At 38.1% G+C, this 21,615-nt stretch overlaps 1 protein-coding gene across 1 annotated transcript in view; it reads right to left on the reverse strand.

Moving 5' to 3' along the window:
- twz (BTB/POZ domain-containing protein twz) overlaps window positions 1-21,615 on the reverse strand; it is a 92,769-nt gene that overhangs the window by 38,180 nt on the left and 32,974 nt on the right. The window contains exon 2 of the mRNA XM_033472537.2: window positions 476-559. Within this exon, the coding sequence (XP_033328428.1) occupies window positions 476-559 (84 nt within the window). The remainder of the gene's footprint in view (window positions 1-475; window positions 560-21,615) is intronic.

Genomic DNA, 21,615 nt, shown 5'->3' on the forward strand with positions numbered 1-21,615 from the left:
CCGGCAAGGTTATGATAATTAAATTTATTCTTTACTACCTGTTATCAATATTACGTCATTCAGTAATAAACATCATTGGACTCCGGATCTTTATGCAAATATCTATTTTCATAGATTATTTAGAAAAAAGATGGAAGTAGAAACGAACTTTGTTTCGTTGAATACAAATTTCCTTGCATTGCGAATGAAATAGAAATGTAATTACCGCATGATGTCTGCGTTTTCTTGTATTTTACTAATTCACGAACAGCATTAATGCATAAAAATCCTAAACAGTTCAAATGCGACGTTTTTCAATCGAAGTTTTTCCGCAGTCCGCGCAATATGTCGCACTTTTCTATGAAACAAGTGGAACGAAATAAGCGAGTTCCGTTTTGCGGTTACATCGAGGGTCACAAAGAAATACCGCGACTCTTAAGATGTTGCAATACACCTCAGTTTTTTATGAATGTACCGTGAATAAGCCTCTATTTACCTCATTTTAATTTGAGCGCTAGGGAACATATTGCGTTGTGCCAGCTCCGGCTTCGCCTCCTTTCCGTCGGCCTCACATTTCCGTCTGCAATTAAAAGTCCACGTTATCTTGCGCACGTATAATGCAATGCTGCAAAGAAATACATCACATTTCTTTAAATACACAGGTCCCCGTAAAAACACGGATTCTCGTGGAACGTGGGTTCGCGGTAACGTGGTGGACAGTTTCGCGAGAACTACTATATCATTTCATTTCTGTCCGAATCTTATACGTTTATAGTACTACTTTCGTAAAAAGTATCATATAATCTGGGTTACTGAAAAATTTTAATTGTATTTTCATCAGCGTCTAGCAATTCTTCATTAATTCTCTACGTACTGCTGGCAAAAATCCCAAGATCAAATTCAAAATTATGGATTAATTGGAAATTTTATATATATGTGCATTATTTTATTATATTATATCACAATTATTATTATTATTACATTATTATATATATTATATATTATAATATTGTATATATAATATATAAGATAAAGATCAAATTCAAAATTATCGATTAATTAGAAAATTTTATATATATGTACATTATTTTATTATATTATATCACAATTATTATTATTATATTATTATATATATATTGTATATATATAATATAATAATATATTATAATATTATATTATTATATAATATATAATATAATAAATATAATGATATATAATATATATTATACATAATTATATTTATTATATTATATATTATATATATTATATAATAATATTATTATTATATCACAATTTATTGAAATCGCTAACACTCGAAACTGCTACGACAAAAATATAACCGAGCGAGCTTAGAACCATTTATAATTTATGTTTATTAATTTTTTCGACATATTTTTTAATATACTTCTGGACACGTTAGTTTCACTATGAACGTTAATGAAACACGAGAACGTTTAAATGAATTGTCCGAAACCGAACAGCCGAATAATTACATTCATATTCTGATTCGAAAAATATTTTCATCTGACGTTTCGTTTCTCGCAATCAACTCGGCACGATTTTTCTTTTGCACAAAAATCCACAGTGGTATAGTGCCAACAATTCTTGTCACGAACTCGTAAGTCCGTTTAAGAGCATAATTTCAGAAAGCGTTTCACACAATTCCCATTATTCTCTTGATTTATTATTCTCGTTCGTATCTCGCGCGCATAAAGCACGGACCAAACGTCGCCAAAACGGGCTGAACTAATTTCCGTCCGCTTCGGTGGCCGAGATAGAAAAAGGACCCCCAGATCGCGTAACTAACACCTTTCCGGCAGCTTTCTCTGGCGGTATCAGTGTCACGTTCCTCTCCTGTTTCTACGCTCCCCTCGACATCGCGACAATTGGCTTTCCATAGCGTCGCCGATACAACGGTCGCCGGGGAAAGCTCGAACACGCTCGCTGCATAAGAGAGCAATGTTTATACAAATAAGCCGGAGATCACGGCTTGTGATCGAGCACCCGTATTTTTCAGAATTTTTCGTTATCCGTACCGTCGATGTACAGGAAACAGAAAAATCTGGACAAAATTCGTATCTCTGTTGACATCAATTGAATATAATGAATTAAATAATAATAATCATCAAATGAGGGCCTACGTTGTATGTGTCGTAACGCTTTCACTATTCACCGATGAATGAAAAAAGATATGATATAATGAAATATACATATAATATAATGATATAATATAATATAATAATATAATATATATAATATTAATAATATAATAATATAATATATATAATATTAATAATATTAATAATATAATAATATAATATATATAATATTAAGATATTAATAATATAATAATATAATATATATAATATTAATGATATTAATAATATTAATAATATTAATAATATAATAATATAATAATATAATATATATATAGTATAATGAAATATCCAGTGATTGTATTATTAATATGGCTTTAAATTATACGCGTATCATACAGGGTGTCCCAAAATTATTGTACAAGAAAGAAATGAGGGGTTCCCGAGGTCATTTGAAGTAACTTTTTCCTTAGCGAAAATGCAATCTGCGGCTTCGTTTATGAGTTATGAACGAAAAACAGTGACCAATCAGAGGCGAGAACAGTTAGCGCGAGGTGGCTGAGCCAATGAGCGGAATTGGTCTTCGTCCGCTCGTTGGCTCGGTCGCTTGCGCTAGTCGAGCTGACTTCTCATTGGTCACTGTTTTTCGTTGATAACTCTTAAACGAAGCCGCGGATTGCATTTTCGCTAAGGAAAAATTTACTTCAAATGACACCAGGGATTCCTTATTTTCCGCTTGTATACTAATTTTGGGACATTCTGTACGAATAATATAATATATAGTATAATAATATAATATAGTATTATATTATTATACTATAATATTATTATATATTATTATACTATATATTATTATTCTATAATATAATACTATAAAGATAATATAATATTATAATTCATGTAATTCATATAAAACTATAATTTATATTATTAATTTATAATATATACAATATAATATATATATATATATATATAATATATAATAATTATATTATATTATATTATTATATATAATAATAATATAAATAACTATATAATAATTTATAATATATTTATTCATATCTACCTCATATATTCATATAATACAATATTCTATTCATGTTATACAGTTTTTACTGCTCATGGTATAACAATTTTTTTACGAATACCACAAATTATAGAATGTGACTGTGAAATCGGAACTCTGCCAGTTGATTTAGAACAATCATATCGTTCTGAAGAGCTAGCAAAGAGGGTGACAGGACTCGAGAAATTAAGCGCGCGCGATCATTAAAAATGATAGTTGAATACGGAGTTCGAGGTGAAAAGTTCGTTTGTCCATCAACTTCTGGCCCACTTGCATCACCTGGTCCGCCGGACAACACAGTGATCCAGCCGCCATTTATAAGTCAAAACAGTGTTCAGCCACGGCGGCTGACATTAGCGCGGAACTTTCCCCTGTAACGAGGTCGCGCTCGCGCCGATTGAAATCGGCGGGGAGCTCGATTTAATTTATCGATCCTCACAGTTGGTCGCGGGCGACAATAACGCTGATTTAACGGGGCATTGTTTGCGGCCGAGCCGGCGATCCGGAACGGACCGAGCCCGCCCGCGCCCTTTTTCACCATAAGCGGAACATTAACTCGTAATTTTCATATATATTAATAAGCCAATTAACGCCGGGATAATATTTAACGGTTCGGCCCGGGAAGAATGGGGATGCTCGGGCTCGGACAACGGTCTAAAGAGATTCCGGACTCTTTTCCGGACCTGTGTACACACGGCGCTTCCGCGCTTTGTTTCTTCGGCTGGACGGTTACGGCGTTTTCCGGCTCGAATCGCGGGGACGGATTGTTTGGCCAGGCGGATGAATTTAAGCTTGTTTGGAAGAGGAATCGGGAGAATGAATAGGGTACAGGTATCGGACCGTACAATTCAAATAAAGCTTGTCAAATAATCTCTTCAATTTAGGGTACATTGTGTGGCAGCTGCTTTTCTCGACCACTAGGCCGTACTCGCGAATTCTGCTAATTATTCTGGCACTGCGAGAAAACAACCTTCGAATTGAACTTCGAAAGCAACCATCGAAATGAACTCTAAAAATCAACCCTCGAAATGAACATCAAGAATCAATTTTCAAAAGGAATTCTCAAAATCAACATTCGAAATGAACCCTTAAAATGAATTCTCAAAATCAAGGATTTTTGCGATCCTTAAAAATAATTTTACAAAACCTCCCTTTATGGTTTTTTTAAAAATCATTTTCGTTTCGTCGATTGTGTTCCTAATTACTGTCTCATAAAGCGCCACCCAAAAGATCGTAATACACTTTGAAGCCACTATACATATTTATATTAGACGTACTATATGTACTGAAATGCTATTGTATACCATCTGTAATATTGTAAACCATCTACATGGCAAACAAAATTGTAAAAGTCTCTCGAAAGGTGTTCACGTCTTCTCAACAAGATTAGCAATTCATCTTGTCAACCCTTTGCATTCGAGACTCTAATTTAACTCCAAAATGATACCTACAGTATTTCCATTTTGTACGATCGTTTTTATTTAACACATACGAAATTGAGCGCATACGCTTATAGAAGACTTCTATTATTTGATGATTTATCGAACGGAGACGAATTTAATAACGTGAAAATTCTTTTGAAAATGCAGCAATTTTTAGCGTCGCCTCAGAGTCGCCATTCCAGTGCAAAGAGAGAGAATTATATAAATATAATCTAGAGTGTAAGGTAGGAATACCTTAAAAAATTCGTTTGAAAATGCAGCAATTTTTAGCGTCGCCTCAGAGTCGCCATTCCAGTGCAAAGAATTATATAAATATAATATAAATGTAGGAATACCTTAAAAAATGTTTCTAAGATTCGAAATGATCCCAGCATGCTCTCACTTATATTTTTCTGAATAAAATCCGCTATTCATCTTCTTGATCAAGAAGCAACGGGCAACGAATAGCAGTCTTTCTCTTAACTGAGACAACAAAACCGCGAAGTCCGGAATACTTTAAATTCCAGAAGATGTTCCACGTCCGATAAAGGAGCCATTCCCGTGTAGCATACAGATTCGTTACAAGAAAATCGCGAGAGTATCGTTTGATTAGACTCCGGGAGGACGATGTAACCCCCTAAACGGATGCAACCCCGTAACTGCAGCCGCAAACCATCGCGTCGAGGAGACGCGTTGCTCGTCGAGCTCTCTCAGCTCAGCCATGAAAAGAGTTTGCATCGCGTCTCGCGCGGTCCTCACGGCAATCTACGTTGGCGTACCGCGGATCAGGACGGGAAGAAGAAGAAGAAGAAGCAGGAGAAGAAGAACAAGAAGGAGAAGAAGAACAAAAAGAAGAAGAAGAAGAACAACAACAAGAAAACGAAGGAGCCAGCGGTGGAAGAGGGGCAAAGAGAAACCGGAGACCCCCCGTCCGCCTTTCTCCTCCTCGTCGACGTCGCAGGAACTCTGGCTCACAGACTGAAAATAAATATCGCGGCGACCCGACGACGAGAACCTTCTTTCCTTCTCGAGTTTCGTGGTCGATGGTACTTCGGCTTGGTTCTTTAATACCCTCGCGATACACACAGCCGCGTATTTATAGATGTTTATACGGTGGAGGCTAACGTTACCGCGTCCAGAAATGATTTATACCCTCGGCAGATTAACCCTGGCACACGGAACCGATTTCCCGCTGGCCGGCGATCGGACCTTTCGGGTGGGCTTCATTGATTTAGCGCGCTCACTATACATATTGCATGTACATCATCATGCGTGACTCAGAGTGACGATCGGTATTCAACCCCCTCTATATATTGTCTAAATTTTGCGTGCGAGTGTAAAAAGAAGTTGATGTGTAACTCGAAACCAATTTTTGTTTCAAATATTTCGTCTTGAAGGTGCAGAAATTATTAGGTCTACCGGAAAGTTCTGTCCGTTTTTTAATTGAAATGAAACACAATTTTCATAGATTTAATGATATTTATTGTAGAATATACTTTCCATCGTTACTTATGACTTCTTGCCAGCGTGATGGCAACTTGTAAATACCATTTTTAAAGAATAGTTGCCGATTGTCAACAATTATAAAACGAGGTGCAAGGCTCAAATCTCCTCTTTCCAAATTGTCCATTTTCGTTTACAAGCTGAAAGAAAATTGGGGAGACTTTACTATATTTGACAATGTTGCTTTTACTATCCATAATGTTCAAAAGAATGAACGCAAAGTAAGTATTGATCTGTAAAAATAACAATTCTTTTCGTATTGTATTTGGCAGAATATTTGATTTGTTGAAGAGAACGTCTCACATATATTAGGTCTACCGGAAAGTTCTGTCCGTTTTTGAATTGAAATGTGTAATACAATTTTCATACATTTAATGATATTTATTGTAGAATATACTTTCCATCGTTGCTTATGACTTCTTGCCAGCGTGATGGCAACTTGTCAATGCCATTTTTAAAAAATGATTTATTTTTAGAGGCGAAGAACTCAACTAGTGCTTGCTTGACATCAGCTTCGGTTTTGAATTTTTTTCCTGTAAAAAGTTTTGCAAAGAGAGAAAGAAGTGATAATCGGAGGGTGCTAGGTCCGGGGAGTATGGTGGATGCGACAGAATTTCCCAGCCTAGCTCTGCGATTTTCTGACGAGTCGCCAAAGCAGCATGTGGTCTGGCATTATCATCGGTAGCCATGTTTTCACGATCGCGTCTCGCTTAATAATGACACGAGACATCTTCGTTTCAGTTTATTTAGGAGAATACACGTGTGCAAATGCAATGATAAAGAGAGATAGTCATATATGTCTCGAATCAACATGTGCATATGAATTGAAACTTGAAGTGACACTATCGGACAGAACTTTCTGGTAGACCTAATATTTTTCGCTCGTGTCAGTTTCACTCAGGGCTGGTTCTGACCCAGTAAATTCAGCGGGCTAATATAATGCCTTTTTCATAGAAAATCAAATTCTTAATCCGTGTATAGTAGATTATAATAAAAATGACGGCAGGTCTAAATAAATATAGCATTTTCATCGTTGTGAAGCACCATACGTTAGTTACTTTTTGGAAGAATGAAAAGATTAGATTTTTTCTGAGGCGTGAGATAAAAGTTGAAAATCGTGATGCATATTCTCCGCGATTATGCAAGAGAAATAACGGAACAAGATATTTTTGCAACTTCGTGGCTGAGAATTGAATGAGGTCGAAAAATATGATAAACAGATATGCGATTTTACAGTTTCACCGAGACGCAGAGGGTTGATAACGTTCGAATAAAACATGCAAGACTAGTATGATAAATAAAGTCGTATTAGGTCGAGGACGATTAGGTATCGCCTTTCATCGCTTTTTTTCAGAATGTAGAACTTCGATTGTAAAAGCTTAACCCTCGAGTGTCTTCGCTGTTTAGATTTACGTAAGTGGCTTCGTTCGCCGCCGTGAGCCAACCGAGCTGGCCTCTCAATGGTCACTGTTTTTCGTTAATAACTCGTAAACAAAGCCGCGGATTACATTTTCGCTAAGGAAAAAGTTACTTCAAATATCTTCAGGAATCTCTCATTCTTCGGAAGTACCATAACTTTGGGACACCCTGTATATTGTTTTAGGGAAAATAAAAAACTGATTTATTGTAACCGAAATCTTACTTCTCTATCGCAATCTAAATTTTGCAGAGTTTCGAAACTCGTCTAAATTAAGCCTACGTGAGGTAGAAATCTACCCTATGGAACACGAGTGTTTAGATAGTGTATAACTGCAGCGCTAGATTGAACATGCATTGATTAATATAACAATTAATATTATATATAAACCGTCTTAGATATCAGAAATTCGGATAACCGAATTTCTCAAAACGAAAATCAACGGAAGAACATTGACCTGTTGCTAAAGATTCGACATTCCCACAATCTCGAAAGTGCGATCCCGAAAGTGCATTCTTAGAAATCACTGCAATCTTCTCCCCGCTTCCTGTTTACCATAACCTGGACATTGGAAAAACTATATCTAACTACTGCCTGTCCCAGCGGAGTCTAATCAATGGAACCATAAAGGCCGACCCAATTGGCGCGCATCCTAATCCCGGCCGCGAACTGCAACCCGCCTACCGCATCGAATAACTCCGATCTAAATGCACGCGGGAAAACATGTGCGCGGTGAAACGTCTGATAAATAGTCGAATCACGACGACACCGGGCTCAAGGAATCGTCCCGGTAACGATCGTCACGATTCAATCGCCTCCGGGCAATTGAATCGGCGCGCATGCAATGTCTCTCTAATAAAGATCGCACGCGCAATTAACCTGTATCGCGATTGCGCAGTAAACCACGTTCGAAAACGTTCTGAAATAGGTTAATTATCGAAACACGATGCACCAGATTTCATTCGTACACGGCTTCCGGTCTAATGTATTCGAAAGGAGGATTGGATATCGTCTCGCGGCTTCGTACGCATAGAAATTCATTTAACTACTCTTACTTCGTCGACATGCCAATGATATTGGCCGGCTGGCAATAAATTACGAACATGCAGGGGAAAAAAAGAGCGGTCGGAGAAAGTAGAGGAGAATCGCGACGGACTTCGGTAATGGCTGTTGCAGTTTAGCGTTTCGCGTTTCATCGGACTGCTGGCGTTTATGCATTTGTGTTTATATTGGCTTAGCAACTAAGTAATTGCCGATTTCAGTTATAGATGTCTCTCACTCCCATTTTTATGATATCCGTAAATGTTATATTATAAAATTATTATTATTATTATTATGTTATTTTTTATTATTCGCGAAAAATGCTATCGAGTAATGCTAAAGTAAGTAATGCTAATAGTAACATAATGAAATCTATATGTTTCGTTCGATAATGAAGTCCAGAATTTGAATTTAGGCTTTTATTCCAGATAATACAGTCACTATACAGTAAATTCTCCCTAGTTGACGCTCAGATTGTACACAAAAATGGACAATCTGATCGTCAATTAGGGAGAACTGACTATATTTACTATGTACTGGGTTGGCAACTAAGTAATTGCCGATTTCAGTTATAGATGTCTCTCACTCCCATTTTTATGATATCCGTAAATGTTATATTATAAAATTATTATTATTATTATTATGTTATATTTTATTATCTGTGAATGTTAGCAACTGGACAAATTGAATGCAGCGGTCAAGGAAAAGCGACCAGAATTGGTCGATCGTAAAGGTGTCATTTTCCAGCAGGACAATGCTAGGCCGCACACGTCTTTGTCCACTCGGCAAAAATTCATGGATATTGGTTGGGAATCGATGTTACACCCACCATATAGTCCTGATCTCGCGCCATCGGATTACCACTTATTTCGATCCCTGGACAACTCCCTTCGTGGTAAAACTTTGAATGACGATGACGCTGTAAAATCTCACTTAACTCAGTTTTTGGCCGAAAAGGATCAGACTTTTTACGAGCGCGGAATTTTAAAGTTGTCAGAGAGATGGCAAAAGGTCATCGAACAAAATGGAAAATATATTACAGATTAAACTTCGTTCCAAGTAAAAAGAAATTTGTTATTTCATTGGACAAATCGGCAATTACTTAGTTGCCAACCCAATATTTGATGACTGCGAAATTTGATTTCTGTGTCGATGCATTGAAATTGTTGCTAGCAGAAATACTTTGTCGTCGATTTTGGATTAGGCTTGAGCTTATAGTTCGCAATGTTGTTTTAATGTCTGGCGAAATTTGCATACGAAGGATGTTTAATCACACTAAGGAGTACAGTATATTTCTTCTGGAAAAGCCAAATTTCGGATAATCAAGTAAACAAATTTTTTTATTTCATTGGACAAATCGGCAATTACTTAGTTGCCAACCCAATATAATTTGATTTCAAACTGCGGATTTTCCGGCCATGATTCCAGCACCGCCGATCACTGTGCCTGATCGACCTAGCTGGAATAATATTTGTAATGGAACGGTGTTTTCACTCGCGAACCCGCGTCGCAGTCGCAACATTGCCCAGAAAATTGTTTGCCGCGTTTAACCAAGCAGGGAATTATTGAATGGAACCGAACGGGGTTCGACCTGACCGCTGCCGTATTATTATTTATCCTGCGACGTCGGAGCAACTTTGTACTTGCCAAGCACAGCTTTTTAAATGTACATTCTAAAATGTAAAAATACAAACGTCGGTCGAAAGAATAGGAAAACATTTCTTCATTTAAGGCTGTGTTCTCGAGAAAACTGAGTTGGCACATGCGTCAAGTCCGCGAGAATTGTATAATATTATAGTATGACGAGAAGTAGAAATGGTATGTCATGGCCAGACGCGCCACTTGATTCTTATTCAACGGTATTACTTTTCCATCTTAATTTTTCTTCGAAACTGAGTCTCGAACGTAAAAATATTACTCTACATTTTCGTCTTATATTCGAAAAGCACTTGATTCGGCATTTTATAGCGTAGCACAGTAATTTCTCCCAGAAATGTTCGGAGATCAGAATTGAAACCGGCAGATCTGGGAATACTATGTCACGATTCATCGAGCCTCGCGGACAATTACAGAAACTCGGGACAATCGGCAAAAAGGCAACGGCCAGCATGCCGGTGTACATTAACACGTTCCGTGCCGAGCTTTTTTTACTCGAATCTTCACACTTTGATATTTTACTAAAACTTGATGTATTACGTGCAATTATTAATTCTCGTACACATAACAACGTAACAAAAACTTATCAACGCCCATTCTTGCGGTGGAAATTGATTCTTCGGTTCTAAATTTCTTGTAAACAATTTGTTCAGTTCACTAAGTAAACATGCAAGCGTGTACCATCGATGGTACACGTGGCACGGAACGTGTTAATGTGAATACATAGTAATGCTAGAATAAGAACGATACTTAACTTTTTCATTCCTAATTTTTTGCCATGATTCGAAGGCAATTCGGCGGCCACATGCCACGATTCGACGGTCACATGCCTAATACAGTAACGTGTGAAGTCTCTAAGCACAGGAAAATTCACAGCAGCCCGAAATTTGGAATTCCCTGGAGAAATTTCTGTATTTTTCAAGCTACACAAGAGAGAAAAATATCAAGGTTTCTTTTTACTCTGAACATTAAAAAATTGTCCTCAATGCACGCTTCTTTTGTTCCACGAAAGAAGAATTCAGCGAATGTCAGACAGAGTCAACGTTTGCCTCAGTTCCGTCGAATATTCATCACCGCTTAACAAGATTGATTAGCGCCGATGAAATATGCACGAAGTAATATTCGCTTGGACAAAAGGGATCCGCGAAGCCGAGGAGTCCGATGCCCGGAAGCCGGGTCAACCGTATCCGAGGACTCGGCCAATGCTTCAGGGTCAACGTCACACGTGCACGCGAGCCGTTCACACAGGTTTATAAATTCAGGAAACTCGTTCACGTACGGCTCACGCGCGCACACTCGTGCCGGATTCATTGCGGCGGGAATGGTACAAGAAAAGGAGCCGTAGCCCGAGACCACTGAGGACACCGGTGGCCCGCGGCCTCTCCGCGAATGCAAATTCGAAAATGCCTCATTTTCTTTCGCGAATAGTATTATTTAAATCGCCCCGGGCGACGTTAATGCCAGAAGTCGAGACTCCTCGTGGCGGCTACCGTGCTGAAGGCTTTTTTTCGTTGCGAGCACCGAGGATAATCAGCCTGCTCGCTGGCGAGAACACGAGGATCTTCATACCGCCTTTCGGTGTACGGTTGCTCGGCGTTCCTCGCGCGCGTTCATTATTCCTTTTGATCGTAATTAAGTCGTAAAGTCTGCGAAATTTTCGAAATCAAGCCTTCCGGTTGTCGAACTACACTTGAATCGGCCGGTAGTCGTTGATCAATCGACACCGCGGAATTCGTTGGAATGCGTTCATTCTCCAAGTTATACGGCGCACTTGATACTATCGGGTTGGCAACTAAGTAATTGCCGATTTGTTCAATGAAATAAAAAATTTGTTTTTACTTGGCACTGATAATTCTAGAAGAATGCTTAACGGTAGAACTATCGAGCCCTAAACGCGACTAATGTATATTGTTTGACAGCTACAAGATTGAATTTATATAAAATTAGAAGTATAAATAAGATTTCTATATTTTATCCAACAATTTCTAGTATTGGGTTGGCAACTAAGTAATTGCCGATTTGTTCAATGAAATAAAAAATTTCTTTTTACTTGGAACGAAGTTTAATCTGTAATGTATTTTCCATTTTGTTCGACGACCTTTTGCCATCTCTCCGACAGCTTGAAAATTCCACGCTCGTAGAAAGTCTGATCCTTTTCGGCCAAAAACTGAGTTAAGTGAGATTTTACAGCGTCATCGTCATTAAAAGTTTTACCACGAAGGGAGTTGTCCAGGGATCGAAATAAGTGGTGATGGCGCGAGATCAGGGCTATATGGTGGGTGTAACATCGATTTCCAACCAATATCCATCAATTTTTGCCGAGTGGACAAAGACGTGTGCGGCCTAGCATTGTCCTGCTGGAAAATGACACCTTTACGATTGACCAATTCTGCTCGCTTTTCCTTGACCGCTGCATTCAATTTGTCCAGTTGCTAACATTCACGGATAATAAAATATAACATAATAATAATAATAATAATTTTATAATATAACATTTACGGATATCATAAAAATGGGAGTGAGAGACATCTGTAACTGAAATCGGCAATTACTTAGTTGTCAACCCAATAAATCTGCGAAAAGGCCAATTTCGCGTTGTTTCTTCTAAAATTGTTGAAACTGTGAACACTCTTTCATAAGAAATGATTGAGAAAACTTTTTAATTTTTATGCATATATATGCGTATATATATATATTATATTTATATATTATATTATATATTATTATTGTATATTATATTATATATTATTATTATATATTATATTATATTATATATATTATGCGTATTGTGACACAAGCGGAGAACAATCTGAACGAATTCTATCTTGTCGTTCTTCGTAGGAAAACATACGTCGATCGCTTTTAGCATACCCGATAAAATTTTGCGCAAATTCGGAATTGCTTCGCTAACATTTCATTCGGAAGTATTTCTTGATCCTCCGCAAACTTCGCTGGATCTTGCGGACAATCTTAAGCATCGATGTCGGTCGGCGTTTCAAATGTCTTGCGACTAATTCACTGATAAGCTCCTTGTAATTCTTCGCGCGAAGATGTTGTTCCGAATCTTTTCAATTCTAAGCGGTCCACGAACATCCACTCTTTGAGAATTCACCTTCAAGCAGTCGGAAAAGCGTTTACCATGCAAGGTTTAATCTCTTGCATCACAATAACGAGTCAAACTTGTGACAAAAATTTGATAGGGCAATTGTCGGTATTAAGAAAATAAGACCTTTTACGCCAATAAATTGACAACTTGAGCCATACCTATTATTCTTTAACTTGATCATTTACTTTTCTCGAAATATTGGATCTCTGAAAGCATAAATTTCATTGAAAAGCTTCATGTAAAGAATGCGGTTATGTGTCTATCGAAATGAATTAAAACTAGGATTGCTGTTACTTGCATGTCATAAATTATCAATATTAAACGCATACAAAATTATGAGATTCATTTTTAGAAGATTACCCACTACAGAATGTTCGATTTTATTACTCTTATAAAATACCGCAGTAATTGGGGCGTTTGCAGTAACACCCCCACTTACCCTACATGGTATATTAACGTAAACGTTATTCGTTTCTTGTAAATCGAAACGAAATTTGATTCTTCTGTTATCGAAATGTAGAAACGAAAGCAAATGACGACATATAAAAAAACAGAAATCGTCTCGTTCTGTCAGGGGAGATCAATCCTATTAGGATTGATAAAGTCCTGATCACTGTAACAGCGAAGATAATGGTACGCCAAGAGATTAAGGTCGAAGAAGTGTCAATCAACGTACGCCTCTTTAATCATTTCCATGACAGAGAGCAAGACAATTTTTGTTTCTCGTACGCTAATCAACGCAGTACATCTCAGCACAATGAGTTGAAGTACGTTTGAAAGACAAGTGTCTAATTGGATCGTCCAGCAAGAGCCGCGTTTATCTTTCTAGCAGAGAGAGTGTACGAGTGCAAACGAGCTTGTTGTTCGTTCGCTGGGAGCTTAGCGAGGTCCGCGAGGTTCTTTCGAGCCGGCGACGATGGTTCGTTCGTTCGGTTTTCACGCGCAACGACACGTTTTCCGGAAACGCGTAGCCGATCGGCCGACAAGAGGAGCATTTGCATACGACGAGGGCCCCGAGGCGGTCGGTCGAACGTCCACGTAAACTTAGCAGCCGGGACTTCTAGCCCGCGACGTCGTACACGCGCGCTGAGGACACGCGCGTGTCCTCAGAACGTGTTAGACGCCTTCTCGTCGGGCCCCCGGGCGACGCTCATCTCGCCGAGCACACGTGCATGCAGCTGGTCACTTGGAAACACGTTGCTGCACCGCGGCTGTGCACACAACTGTCGCGGGGAACACGACAAAGTGACTGCGACCGGCCTCGCAATAAGAATACTTTAGAATACGCGTTCTTCCGCTACACGCTACTATGTCGCTGGTTGTTCGGTGCCGGCCGCTTCCATTTCCGTGTATCCTAAGGGTCCGCTTTGACCTCGGACACTCGGGCGATCCTCCGAGCAAGGATCGAAAGAGTTGAGAACTTTTTAGCCGATTCTGCTTAGGGCTTAGAGTGCTCCCTAAGTGTAACTTCGACTTTTTGATCAGCCTCTGCTCAACGGGAGAGCTTCAACCTTTTAGGCACGACGCGCCACTATAGTGGCTTTCGCGGATGTCATCTCTCTGAACGACGCGCCACTATAGTGGCTTTCGCGGATGTCATCTCTCTGGACGACGCGCCACTATAGTGGCTTCCGCGGATGTCATATTTCAGACCGACGCGCCACTATAGTGGCTTTCGCGGATGTCATCTCTCTGATCGACGCGCCACTATAGTGGCTTCTGTGGATGTCATCTCTCAGAACGACGCGCCACTATAGTCGCTTACTCTAGTAGCTCATTCGGTCATCGTTTGAATCAAATAATCGTCTTCATATGCATTGTTTGCATATACAGACTTATCTTAACAATATCACTGTTAACGATATAACTGCATCTTAACAATATACAGGCAGAATCTACAGACACTCTGTACAGTACATATCAGACTCCGCCGTCCAGAGAAATAGGCTCGCGCAGAATTCAGCCGTACCTAAAGGATTAAAATATCGAAGCTAATGGCACGCGCTTTTGGGGTTTTTGAGATATTTGACGTCAAAGTTTTCTTCTTGTTTTTTGGAAAAACACGTGTATATAGCTGATTGTTTTAAAGTTACCACTGAATTAAGATTAATAAAAGTAGTATGAAATTTAATAAATTATTGCATGTATTCAGAAATGTTGTACCTAGTTCTATTATAGTTACGAGAAGTGCACGAAACAATATGGTACTTTATTGGTAGGCGATACTTCATTGAGGTTGTTTCGTTGCCAGTAGAGGTGTTAAAGTAGAATCACTTGTCTGAATTACTATTGGGTTGGCAACTAAGTAATTGCCGATTTCAGTTACAGAAGTCTCTCACTCCCATTTTTATGATATTCGTAAATATTATATTATAAAATTATTATTATTATTATGTTATTTTTTATTATCCGCGAAAAATGCTATCGAGTAATGCTAAAGTAAGTAATGCTAATAGTAACATAATGAAATCTATATGTTTCGTGGGATAATGAAGTAAGTCCAGAATTTGAATTTAAGCTTTTATTCCAGATAATACAGTCACTATACAGTAAATTCTCCCTAGTTGACGCTCAGATTGTACACAAAAATGGACAATCTGATCGTCAATTAGGGAGAGCTGACTATATTTACTATGTATTGGGTTGGCAACTAAGTAATTGCCGATTTCAGTTATTTCTATTAGTTCTTGTTGCTAGTTGTAAGCAGTAAAATTGTTATTGGCTTCTACTTTCTCGAATGGTGTAAATTAATTCACATTCCACTAGGAGAAATGTACGCCGGAGCTAATAGAACATAAAAATTTGCAGCCACTGCAGTTTTTAATTAGTGCTTTGTTAAATGAAATATTCTGTTCCGTCACGTAGAACCTCCCGCAGACCTCTCTCGTGAAGGGTTTATGGCACGGACCAGCGTGGGTCATCTGAGGAGACGGAGACCTTTTTTGGCAGCTGCCGAACATCCGGGCAGTATCTCCGTCTTTTCAAATGATCGCGACGTGTCGTAAATCCAAAAGGCCCGAAAAAACCTCCCTCAAAACACTTGAGATTTTTGAACGTGTCTTGGGAAAGTTAGTCCCAACCGTCGCGGGGATGACATCTCAAGGCCCGGAGGACCTCCCCAACCACGCAATTACGTGTCGCACCCCTCTTCAAGACAAGGCCCGTGCAGGACGGTACGAGAGGGTGGTGACGAAACGTTCGGAGGACGCTGATTGGGAAATCGTAATTTTCGAGAAAACCAATCAGCGCATCCAGGCATGGAGGTGGAGGTTCCTTCAAGAATCTCAAGTGGGGAAAAGGGCATAAAAAACGCGAGCAGTCGAGGCGATATATATTCAGTCGTAATTCCATGCGAGTAGTGGTTCAAGAGTGGTTCGGTAGTTTTCAAGCAATATTATTATACATTCTCGATAACGGAGTCTCACCCGTGCGTCGAACAGTCTCAATCGTTCGGAGACTCACTCGTCGCAACCGGAGACTCATTCGACTCGGGAATTCAATCGATCATTCACTCAAAATCGGTCAATCGGACCGATAACCATTACAAAACCGACGCGTCTTCAGATAAGTGAAGCCCGGGCCTTACAACCCCGGTAGGGTTGACGTTCGATCCCCGCGCGTCAAAAAGGCGTCGTAAAACCACGGCGCTACATATTCCCATTTTAATATTTAAGAAAAATCAAAAAGAAACTGTAGCGAAAGTTTGCGAAAGGACAGAGAAAAATTTGTAACTGTTTAGTCATTTGTATTGTACATTTTATTGAGCGGTTCTTAACTGTAAACTGTGCTAAGAAAGCTTACTATCATTCCTAAACAAAGCGCGATCGATAAAATATGTACCATATAATAATAATAATAATAATAATAATAATAATAATAATAATGATGATGATAATAATAATTTTATAATATAACATTTACGGATATCATAAAAATGGGAGTGAGAGACATTTATAACCGAAATCGGCAGTTACTTAGTTGCCAACCCAATATTTTCTATTGTTCTATCAATTCACGCGGAGCCGGACGCGTTACTTTCATCCGGGAACGGTATTGTAAAAACGAGATGAATGCGCCGGCCGATCGATGCATCGCCCTCTCGCTAAATTATGGAGCGTAATTACCTTTGGTTCTTTCATTATTTCCATTCAATGGTATCCGCGAAACGCGCACCGGTAGACATAATTACATACGTACGCAGACGATGTAGTAAAAATTCTGCAGGCTCTGGTACCGTACGTAACTTATAACACCGTTCTTTTTATCAACATGTTAGACGATAGACATAACGATAATGAATTGCTTCCATATACATATTCGGTATCTATTTATGGGAGAGCGAACGGCTAAACGAAGTTAATTAATTCTCCGATGCGTTGAAATGGAATTACTTTGCCGTTTGATCGAAGAGAATAATGGACAATCGACTGAAGCACATGTGATTACGCCAGACTAAGATTCTATAAATATGATTACGTTAAGATTTGTTACGATAACAGAGACAATGAATGGTATTTGAAATATTTTCTCTTCCATATACATATGCGTCCAGGTGTTGACTTTCTGCTATTCTCAGCAATGGAAACGTAACTAGTTACACCGCAAATAATTAATTCAACAATTAAATTGTCCTGTTGTAATTATTACTCGCAATCTAGAGAGGGAGCAGAAGAAAGGGAAAGGAGAAGGAAATCATCGATGCGATAGGTAGTCGCCTATTCCAATCAGTATAATTAAAGGTCTCTCGTATCGAAACACCACGATCATGCATACGCGCGTACAAACGCATCGCAAAAGGGAAGTTAATGAGGCGCGAGGCTATTCTGCTCACCGCGTAGCGTTAAGTACGCGTTTCTGGTTGCTTTACGATCGTCGACCATTAATGAAACTCCATAATGATCAACAGATGCGGTCTTGCCATTGGATACTTCGATTTTAGTAGCCTCAATATCAGCAAACAAAATCACGTGACGTTATATGAATTATAATTAGAGCAACGGCTGGCCAATTGGATACTGGCGAACATGCGTAATTAATTTTATTGCGAAAATATGGGTGTTTCGAACGTCGATAAATCCGTCAATGAATAATCCACACGCGGTTGTGCGTGTCGTGTCCAACTTCGTTTTAATTGAACCCTTTCGATTTTGCGTGAAGTTAATTAGACGCATGCTACTCCGTGTTGACCGAACTCGAGCAGATACTCAAGAATCGTTGTTACATCTTCGTAGAAGAAATCATAGCCAAGCTGCGATTATAATGTTACAGAAACGTACAAGGTTTCTCATTTTCTCTTCTTCCAACGAACTGTGAATATCTGGCGAACGCGTGCCGCATAAGTGGATCAAACATTTTTGATGCGACGGCGCACATACGACCTCGTATTTCTTCGAACGTGCAGCCTCTTACCGACGTCCACGTGAAATTACGCTATTCTGTATTAAGATTCATCACTCATGTTCACCCGTAACTGCGTGGCGCGTGAATTTTACACAGCCATAAACTTTCAAGATGCAGCCAACTGTGCAGTTGGCTATCTGATATACACGCGGAAGCATTAACGATCGAGAGCCGACAGCTTGGTGCCATAACAATTTTTTCAGAGAAACTAGTCCACAGTCCCTGGCTCGATAATACTTAGTCGATCGAGCGTTTCGAATTCGTCAGCGTTGCACGGTAGACTGACATATACAGTACATTCTCCCTAATTGACGTTTTCAGTATTTCGAAATTGAATCTGTATTGATAGCAATGTTTATTGGATCCTGACGTCCACGTAGATGCTCATGGAAACATCGTTTCGTGTAATTCATAAATATTGAAGTCACATGAATTGTACTTATATTAGTTCAATTCGATCGAACAACTATGATTTTTAGGCAAATTCTTTAATTTTTGTATTTTCTTTCGAAGGGATGCAAAATAAGCTTACATTAGTTTGAAGTTATAGTTGAACCTATTCAAACAACCATGATTCAAGACAGACTTGATATTGTTTTGAAGCAATAGTTCAACTTCGCTAAACAATTATAATAATAACATTACGCTTGTTCGATTAATTTGTGCTCTGATTTCAAATCGACAGAATCTATAAATTCCATTTTCGGAAATGAAAAATAATGACAGGATGAAACAAATTCGCTAGCTCTTACGAATTATAAATCGACATACAGGACGCACCTCGGCAAATTTGGCAGACACTGAATATAATTTTGTGATAACAATTGAAGCGTGTGCATTGCAAAAACGATGTCACGCCGAGAAGAGGCTCCCGAGAGATTTTACGATTTATGTCTTCGAAAGAAGACGTTGAAGTTTTCGTTCTAGAATGTCTCGCCTTTCAACTACCACGACTGGACCCGAAAGTTTTAATAATGAAGATAGTTCTTAAGTTAAGCAGAAAAAGCTTCGAAGCTGCTCGTACATTGAAACGGGAAGAAAAAACTTGGAAGCTGGGATGGAACAAGGACGCCGAAGGATTTTCGCAAGCCAGTCTAGTCGCCACGGAAACTAGACCGACCAGATTGAATTGTTTGTATTTTATACGCCTCCATATTGTTCAGCGACGCGTGAAAATGACCGCGATCCTTCCATTTTTATAGTCCTCGATCCCTGTCTCTGTTTCGTCGTCGTCTTTGGAATGCACACCGCCGATTCAAACGAATTTATCGTCTGTTAACCGTACTATCCAACGGCGGCTATATAGGAAACGATCTCGAAAGGATCGAACATTCCGTTCACCGAACGGCGGATTTCTCCTTTTGACTTGCCGTACTCGAAATAATATATAAGTTTATCGTAATAAACTGACTCGTTCGGGCTGTTTAGATTTATTTTTAGGCTCGTTTTATCGGAATTCGTTTTTACGATCTAGGCAGCGCGAGTTTATACGGTGGTTTTTGCAGTTATTCGTATGGCAGCGTTGATATCCGGCATGTCCCTGTTCTACTTCCGTAAGAAGTTCATTAAGAAATTATTTCTGTGTTATATTCAAGTTCGTGGTAAATTCATTAAACTGCGAACATTTCTGCGGATACACATTTGACGATCTTTACAGGCTTGCTTGTATTTAAGACAGTAATTATTCGAGGTTTATCAATGAACGATTCTAGCACGATTTTCCTAATATTATGTTGGAAATAATTATAACTAATTACTCATATAACTACTCGCATAGAACTTCGTATAAAATTGTGTCCGTGCGTACTGTACAATACAAATAATATTATAATATAATAGTATTATACTATTCTATTCTATACTATACTATACTATACTATACTATACTAATTATACTATACTAACTATACTATACTAATTATACTATACTAACTATACTATACTATACTATACTATACTATACTATACTATACTATACTATACTATACTATACTATAGTATTCTATTCTATACTATACTATACTATACTATACTATACTATATAATACACTATAATATTATATTATAATATTATATATTAATATTGTGTTATATAATATTGTGTTATATAATATTAATATATAATATTATAATATAATATTATAGTGTATTATATAGTATAGTATAGTATAGTATAGTATAGTATAGTATAGAATAGTATAGTATAGTATAGTATAGTATAGTATAGTATAGTATAGTATAGTATAGTTAGTATAGTATAGTATAGTTAGTATAGTATAGTATAGTATAGTATAGTATAGTATAGTATAGTATAGTATAGTATAGTATAGTATAGTATAGTATAGTATAGTATAGTATAGTATAGAATAGTATAGTATAGTATAGTATATATAGTATAGTATATATAGTATATATAGTATAGTATATATAATATAGTATATTATAATATAATATAATAATAATAATATTATATAATATAATACAAATATTATCCTAATTATCAGCAGTCTTGTTGCATCTTTTGTAAGGATACATTCGACTGCAAAGGGTTGGATAAACGAAGGACTACAATAAACTATAAACGGTCTTTAAGATTCTTTCATAAGGAAAAAAAATGAATTAGCTATGCAATTTCGTTTGGGATCCTCGAGCTTTTCACAGCTAGTGTATGAAATACGTTGGAAAATTTACGATCGAAAATGGTAAATAAGCACAAAGCATAGCTTAATGAATTACCGATGATGATGATGATGCTGATGATGATGATGATGATGATGATGATGATGGCGAACCTATCGATCGACGAAATAATTTTGAAGAGGAAACACGCGTCGCGCAGGCCGACCTCGTTCTACAATTTATCATCCGGCTGACTACGCTTGTGCGGATGAAACGCGATACGGGCACAAGCATTTTCGTAACGTAATATT

The sequence above is a fragment of the Megalopta genalis genome, chromosome 1 (assembly GCF_051020955.1).
Source record: "Megalopta genalis isolate 19385.01 chromosome 1, iyMegGena1_principal, whole genome shotgun sequence".
Lineage (NCBI taxonomy): Eukaryota > Metazoa > Arthropoda > Insecta > Hymenoptera > Halictidae > Megalopta > Megalopta genalis.